Source organism: Octopus bimaculoides, chromosome 19 (assembly GCF_001194135.2).
Source record: "Octopus bimaculoides isolate UCB-OBI-ISO-001 chromosome 19, ASM119413v2, whole genome shotgun sequence".
Classification (NCBI taxonomy): Eukaryota; Metazoa; Mollusca; class Cephalopoda; order Octopoda; family Octopodidae; genus Octopus; species Octopus bimaculoides.
Window position 1 is genome coordinate 26,608,040 of NC_068999.1, and position 8,616 is coordinate 26,616,655.

At 38.2% G+C, this 8,616-nt stretch overlaps 1 protein-coding gene across 2 annotated transcripts in view; it reads left to right on the forward strand.

Moving 5' to 3' along the window:
• Window positions 1–8,616, forward strand: part of LOC106877572 (activating signal cointegrator 1 complex subunit 1) — a 25,696-nt gene that overhangs the window by 13,388 nt on the left and 3,692 nt on the right. For both annotated transcript variants that reach the window (XM_014926509.2, XM_014926510.2), the window contains exon 7: window positions 2,451–2,643. In XM_014926509.2, the coding sequence (XP_014781995.1) occupies window positions 2,451–2,643 (193 nt within the window). The remainder of the gene's footprint in view (window positions 1–2,450; window positions 2,644–8,616) is intronic.

Genomic DNA, 8,616 nt, shown 5'->3' on the forward strand with positions numbered 1-8,616 from the left:
TATATATATATATATATATATATATATATATATATATATATATATATCTTCATTATTGCCATTGTTTAATGTTTATCTTCCATGCATGCATGGGTAGGATGATTGACAGGAGCCACTCAGGTTACTGTGCTTGTTTTGGCAGGGTTTTTATGGCTGGATGCCTTTCCTAACACCAACCACTCTGCAGAGTGGACTGAGTGCTTTTTATGTGGCCCCAGCACAGGCAAGATCAGTTTGTCATGATTTTTACTGCTGGATGCCCTACCAAATGCCAACCAATTTACAGTGTGGATGGGATGCTTTGTTACATGGCACCAGCACTGGCAGGGTTATCAAGGAACTTGCAAGACAAGGAATTTTGAGAGGGGAGGGGGCATTGGAGGAGGGGATTTTGTGTCAGATGAGAGGTTAGAGAGTGACAGAGACACAGAGAGGCAGAAACAGGTGTCTTGTTATAGAGGAGGAGGCGTTAATTGAAGTGTACAATATTATATATCCATTACAGCCGATCTTACCAATTGATTTTGCATTAGGGATTCAATAGTGTGTTAAAAAGCAGCCCGATTATGTAACTCTGTGTATGCTTTGTTTATCTTTTAGTTGTATGCTTTGGAGTATTTGTGTAGGTATGAAGTATGTGTAGGGGTACCATATGTATAAGAGTGTATACTGGGAGGTGGAAAAAGGATTTATTGGGTGAATGTCTGCTGTGTTACGGTGTGAAGGTGCAGTGAGTGCATTTGTGTATGTTCTGGTCAAACTTTTTGCTGGATTCCCAGGTATTGGATTGTAGGAGGGCCGAATTTAGGGAACTGGTGATTATAGTCATGGGGCTTGTAGATATGATAGAATATACTTCTGTTCATGTGGGCAAGGATTGAAAATTTTACTTTTGCTGTTCAGATAGCTGCCTGGATGTTGGGAGTTCTTTAATATGGCTCTTCTTGGGTAGGCATAATCTGCACTTCCTGCTGCTATGGAAGTAAGCTTTGCTTTTCTTCAATATCCTCCACTTTATGTTGTATTCTCTGGTGCTTTCTTTCAATAACCATACATGCTTGGCCAGCATTGTGGAGTTTTGTCTCTCCAGAATGTTGAAGGAGGACTTGTGGTTGTTGTATCAGGTTCTAAAGAGCCCATCAATTGCTCCGACATACTCTTGCATGTTTGGTTGCCCATTTGGTTCAGTTGCTGTTATCTCTGCCTCATATACAATGGTTTCTGTATTACAGTGGCCGTTAAGTGGACATGCTGTGATACCCTCACATGAGCATCCTGCTTCTGTCTCAGGTGTGGACCTACCTACCAATTTCTTTTTTATGTTGGGTACATGACTAAAAGAAACCCTCAGGGTGTGCTTGTTAAATATTTTAATTATTTGTATGAGGGGAGTGTTTGTCTGCTAAGCTTAAGAAAATCTTACCCACATGAGTTTTAACACTTAAAGAGAAGGGAGGTGTGAACCACAACACTTTCCAGTGACATTTTCTCTTGAGGAGTTAGGGTCTGGTATATAACTAACCTTTTCCTTAAAACTGCTGGCAGTCTTGTAGATGTATGTATATATATATATATATGTATTTCATTATCATCATCATTTAACATTCTTTGTCCATGCTGGCATGGGTTGGATGGTTTGACCAGGGCTGGCAAGCTGGAAGGCTGCACCAGACACCAATCTGATTTGGCATGGTTTCTATGGCTGGATTCCCTTCCTAATGCCAACCACTCTAAGAATGTAATGGGTGCTTTTATATGCCACCAGCATGGGTGCCTTTTGTGTGACACCAGTATCTGTCACGACTGCAATTTTACTTGGTTTGATGGTTTTCTTCTCAAGCACAGCATAAATCCAAAGGTCTTGGTCATTCATCATTGCCTCCATGAGGCCCAACAGTTGAAATGTGCTTTTCACATACCACTGGCATCAGCCACTTTGCCTCTGTGAGACCCAACAATCGGAAGGTTTTTTATGTGCCACCAGCATGGGTGATGCTAGCATTGGCCATGACTAAGATATATATATATATATATATATATATATATATATATATATATATTGTTATTGCCAAACTTTTGAAAGAATGTGAAATCTTTTAATATATCTCAAAGCACATACACCGAAAACTATAAACAAAAGCATGTAAACATTGAACAGAAAAACCCATGTGGAGAGAAAAAAAAATAAAAGGCTGCCTATGTCTATCATGTCTACAGGAGATGGGGATTCATGTGACATGAACCCACATCTCCTGTAGATATGACAGCCTTTGCATTTTTGCTATCCAAAAGGTTTTTTCAATCCAGTATTTACATGCAGAACCTGTTATTAGTGAAAAATGTTGGCAAATTATTACAGTAGTAGTAAGGTTTCGACATTTGATAACTTATGATTTATTATTTAATTGTTACACAAATGCTGTAAAATTTATTATTTGAATACCTTTTAGGCTTGAAGTATTGTGTAATCAGTTAGTTGAGAAATTCACAATGGCAGGATTAATGCAGAAGGACTACGACCGTGTGAAATTACATGCAACCATAATGAATACGCTATTTCGCAGTGATCCTTCAGGTGTTGCTCGCGTTCAATCTAATCGTGGAACCCCAAGAAAATCTTTTGATGCTAAACAAATATTAAAGGTAAGTAATAACATACGTTACAAGATAGAGTACACTCCCTTGTATTAACTACTTCGCAGCTTCTGCTATTTTATTTTTGTTACATTGTGTTTTAAAATATTTAATCCTACCCATCTGTGGTCTTAGTCCAAATCTTGCCTTAGTCACTTTCGTCTTTCATTTTTCTGGCCTCTATGAGGAGATTCCTTAATGAATTTTGAATGACCCCCCGCCCCCAAGACTAAAATAAAAACTAGAAACCAGACTTGACACATACACACTTACTCCTCTATTACTCATTGAATGTCTTGCTTGATTGTTCATTCAACATTTCAGTACTCTCTTTAACTTGTGTTTAGACAGATTGACATACATACAGTAAGAGAGAATAAGAGAACATAAATGTTGCAGGAAGGAATGACAAGTAAAAGAATTGCAATTGAGGAAAGTATCATCTGCAAAATGAGTGTATGCATGTGATATGGTATTTTAAAAAGTTTTTATATCTAAGAAAGTAGCTTGTTTTAACAGTCATCTGTGTCTTTGGATTCGGGCTCTTTGATGATTGGAAATTTGCTTCTGTCCATTTTATTACTGAAATACACACCTATATAAAGTTTTGTGCAGTGCACTTATGTGAATTTTGCATCAAATCTCACTATTTCAGGTATAACGGAGCAATAAGCAGAAATAATCACTAGTAGCTACTATCACAAATCTGCATATTAAGTAACTCTTAAATCATGAAATTAAAAGTTCTGTTATTGATTCCAAAATCAAGTAACTGTGATTGTTTATCAGATGTAATATTTTGTATGTCTCAACTAAATATATGGGGTGCAATAGATGAGGTTCTAGTGCTTACATTCATATAATGAGCATTTCTGAGACACATTGTCTTGTGAGTCTCAGTATTGCAGTGTAATATAATGAATACTTGGCCTACTATTACTTTATAGCCAGGATAATAGAACACATTAATTTAACTTGGAATAAATTTCATGAAAAATTTCCCAACATTGAATGTAAGTTTATCTCTGTAGACTGTCTTTGAACTCATATCATAGCTTTTATACAATTAGGCCTGGATTTGATTAAATTATTAATGACAGACTAATTCATGTTTACCTATTATTTGGTTAATGTTACTCTCAATTTTGTGATTAATGTAATTTTTGATGTTACTCACAACTTTCTATCAATATTTCTATTAAATATGTTATATTAAGACCAGGACCTTGCTTTTATGACATGGGGCTCCAGTTTCTTGAAAAACTGTGTTTTTCTTGTCAATTTCTATATGAGATTAGATGGATAATAGACTCCTTTCAAGTATTTGACATTATTTCAGGCCATTTAAATGATTTTTAACAAAAATCAACTCTAATCTGCCTGTTGCCCAAACTGCTCCCTTCCCAATACCCTCACCATAACTCCAGTTTGTCTCTGTTAAGCTGTTCCTTGCAAGTGATCTGGCTTTCAGGTTTCAGTTCCATTGTGCCACACATATACTATGACCTTGGGCTGACCAAGCCTTGTGAGTGAATTTGGTTGATGGACAGTGAAAAAAGTCCATTGTTTATCTAATATATAAAATAGAGATGTGTGTGTATTCACTTTTCATGTGAAAATGGCTTCACCAATTACCTCCATACTTGGGATGCATAAATAATTTGACTTCGGACAGCAGATGACACTAGAGTTTCCATTGGTGCAATGACAACTGAGTGCATATATTGTAAAGCAAGGAAGTGGCCTGCAGAGATACCTGCACTGTGCTGCAGTGGTGGAAAGGTTAAACTCCCTGCAATCCTCCAACTTACAGAGCCATTGAAGAAACTATTGTCATCAACTGACCAAGATTCTAAGCACTCCCAAAACGAAATTAGACAGTTTAATGCTGCACTACAGATGACATCATTTGGAGCCACAAGAGATATAACTGAGCCAGGATTCATGACAACTTTCAAGATCCAAGATCAGATTTATCATCGGATTGGCTCTCTACTACCTCTGTCAAATGAATCATCAAAATTCCTTCAAACATATTTTATGGATGATTCTCAACAAAAAGGGTAAGAGAGATGCAAGAACAGTCCGGCATTAGGATGAACATTGTAGTGTCTCTGCAAAAGATGCTTCATAACAAAAACAACCTGATCAGAAGCTTCAAGACTGTACTTGAAACAATTCCACCTGACTCCATGGATTACAAGGTAATTATCAGATCAGACAAGAAACATGGAAGGAGGCTTAATGTGCCCACAGCAAATGAAATAGCTGTGCTTCTGGTTGGCCAAGAACATGACAAGCATGACATTGTCCTCCATCTCAGAGACAGCACACTGATGAGGATTTCAGAAACATACAGATCCTATGCTGTTCTGTTATGGACAAGATACTATGTTGACAGACAGACAAACTCCTCTAAGTGAGTTTCATCCAATGACTTCTATGCATTCCACATCATGGTTAGGAGTCACGATTCAAACCACATCCTACATTATAGAGATCTGTTCAGTCAGTTCATTGTTGACATGTATGCAAAAATTGAAAGTGAACGATTACTCTACTTGAGACTGAACCAAAAGAAACTGAGAGTGGAATCATATGCTCACCTGCAAGATGCAATGCTGAATGATCATGATGTCAACAACATGGGCCAGCGAATCATCCTTCCATCATCATTCATAGAAAGCCCCAGATACATGCATGAGCACACACAAGATGCAATGACATATGTTAGACACTACGGCAGACCAGACCTTTTCATAACCTTCACGTGCAATCCTAAATGGAAAGAGATTCAAAATGAACTCTTCTCAAACTAACAGCCTAAAGATAGACATGACATAATTGCAAGAGTCTTCAGACAGAAGGTTATCAAGCTCATGCAGTTACTGACCAAAGATAAAGTATTTGGTTCCACTAGATGCTACATGTATACAATAGAGTGGCAGAAACGTGGACTTCCTCATGTACACATCCTGCTCTGGCTTACAGACAAAATCCATGCCAGAACGATAGACAAATTCATCAGTGCAGAAATTCCAGATCCTCAGGAAGATCCAGAACTCTTCAATGTGGTCAAGACTCAAATGGTCCATGGTCCATGTGGGAACATCAACTTACATGCTCCATGCATGCAGAATAGAAAGTGTACAAAAAGCTTTCCAAAGTAGTTCCTTCAAGAGACACAGACTGGACATGATGGTTATCCACTCTACAGAAGAAGAAGGCCAAGTGATGGTGGATTTGAAACCACCATCAAGAAGTCATCTCATACTGAAATTCTAGTTGACAACAGATGGATAGTACCATACTGTACCCTCCTCTCCAAGATATTCAATGCACACATCAATGTTGAGTTCTGTAACTCAGTGAAATCCATTAAGTATGTGTGCAAATATGACAAGGGATTTGACATAGCAGTCTTTGCAGTTCAGGATTCAGAGAACAATGATGAAATCAAGACCTTCCAAATGGGAAGGTATATCAGCAGTGGTGAAGCATGTTGGAGAATCTTCAAGTTCCCCATTCATGAGAGGTATCCCCATTCATGAGAAGTATCCCCATGTGCAACATTTTGCAGTTCACTTGGAGAATGGTGAAAGGGTTTACTGTACCCCAGACACAGTTCAATAAGGCAGCCTTTGAAGTGCTTGATACAACACTACAAGACTTCAGGAACAATAAGAAGATCATGGGTGGTGTCACCCTTCTCATGGCTGGTGACTTCAGGCAAACGCTACCTGCCATTCCCAGAGAAACAAGGGCAGATGAGTTGAGAGCTTCTATCAAGTCCTTATATATCTGGCAACATGTCAAGCAGCCTACTCTAACAACCAGCATGGGGGTTCACATTCATGGTGACCCGTTAGCCACACAGTTCTCCAACAAGTTACTTGACATTGGAAATGTAAAACTTCCACAAGATCCAGAAGATAGTCTGCACCACCTCCCATGTGGCAATATGACTGCCTCCCTAAAGAGCAAGGTGTTTCCAAACATAGCCACAAACTATAAAAGTCACAAGTGGCTATGTGAAAGAACAATTCTGGCACCAACGAATGATGCTGTACACAAGCTGAATCTAAATTTGTTGTCTCAGCTTCCAGGACCTGAATGTTCATACAGATCAAGTGACTCTGTCTCTGATCAAGAACAGGTAATGCATTACCCAGTGGAGTTCCTCAATTCACTTCAGCCACCAGGATTTCCACCACACATTCTAATCATGAAGACAGGTGCTCCCATAATGCTATTAAGAAACCTTGATGCACCCCAGACTCTGCAATGGAACAAGGTTGGTTGTTAAAACAGCCATGCCCCATGTGTTGGAAGCAGCGATAATTACAGGCAACACGATAGGTGAGAATGTCTTCATTCCAAGGATACCTCTCATCTCAAATGATCTCCCCTTACATTTCAAGAGACTGCAGTTTCCTGTCAAACTTAGCTTAGCAATGTCTATCAACAAAGCACAAGGTCAATCTCTAAAGGTGGTGGGACTTAACCTCCTTCAACCTTGCTTCTCACATGATCAGCTGTATGTTGGATGTTCTAGAGTTGGAGATGAAAAGAAAATCTACATTCTCAGTAAACATGGCAAAACTGAAAACATAGTATATGAAGAAGCACTTGCATGAATAGTATGTCCATGTCATATACAGAAGTGTAAGACCATTGAGTGTTAAAGTCAGTATTACTATTACACTTTCACTTTTCAACTGACATGCGTGAATGTATATCTGTGTATATAAAAGTGAAACAATAACGTGATAAATTTGCTGTCTGTTTGTGTGCGTACTTTACACACGGCCTTTTATTGTTTATAATCTGTACCTGTTTCTTGGTTATGAAATAAGTTAGACTAAAAGTGTTTTTTGAATTATGTGTATTTACTTTATATATGAGTTGAAAACTATCTTTTCACATCTCACTTAACGTCTATGTTCCATACTGGCATGGGTTGGAGAGTTATTAATGTAGAAAGTTGGTATCTCAGCTATTAGCAGTTGAGACCTGTGTAATCTAGATGGCGTTTTTAAATTTTATTATTTTCTTTAACCCAGGCAACACCAGGTATTTCTGCTAGAGTGTATATATATATATATATATATATATATATAATTAATGGTTACAGAAACAGTATTAATGCCAAAATGTAATATTTATCCCCACTTAAAAGTTGTGTTAGGACACAGAATACTATGATATTTACCATGAGGGAACCTCTCATATGGACAGGAGGTGCATATAAGCACCTCTGCCATCACCACTGGGACTACCAGGTCATGTGGTTTTGGCCTTCCTTGACCTTCTCAATGATAGATGCCCAAAAGCTGGAAATGGCAGTAATTTCTCTGCTAACGACATACATAGAATCTCAGTACCTAATCAGGCACTGTTGTTGCAAATAGCCAATGGGTTTGTTAAAAAATAATTAATGGCAACAGAAGCAGTATTACCAAAAGGTAATATTTATCCCTACTTAAAAGTGGATGTTGTGTTAGAACACAGAATACTGTGATAGTTACAATGAGAGAACCTCTCTTATGCATGTATATTTCTAGCAGAGAAATCACTGTCATTTCCAGCTTTCAGGCATCTATCATTGACAAGGCCAAGGAAGTCTGAAATCACATGATCTGGTTGTCCAGGCAGTGATGGCAGAAGATTATCACCCACTAGTGATATAAACACAAGTGCTTATATGCATCACAAGACCATATGTAACTATTGCAGTATTCTGTTTTCTAACACAACATCCACTTTTAAGTGGGGATAAATTATATATATATATATATATATATCATCATCATCATCATCATCGTTTAACGTCCGCTTTCCATGCTAGCATGGGTTGGACGATTTGACTGAGGACTGGTGAAACCGGATGGCAACACCAGGCTCCAGTCTGATTTGGCAGAGTTTCTACAGCTGGATGCCCTTCCTAACGCCAACCACTCAGAGAGTGTAGTGGGTGCTTTT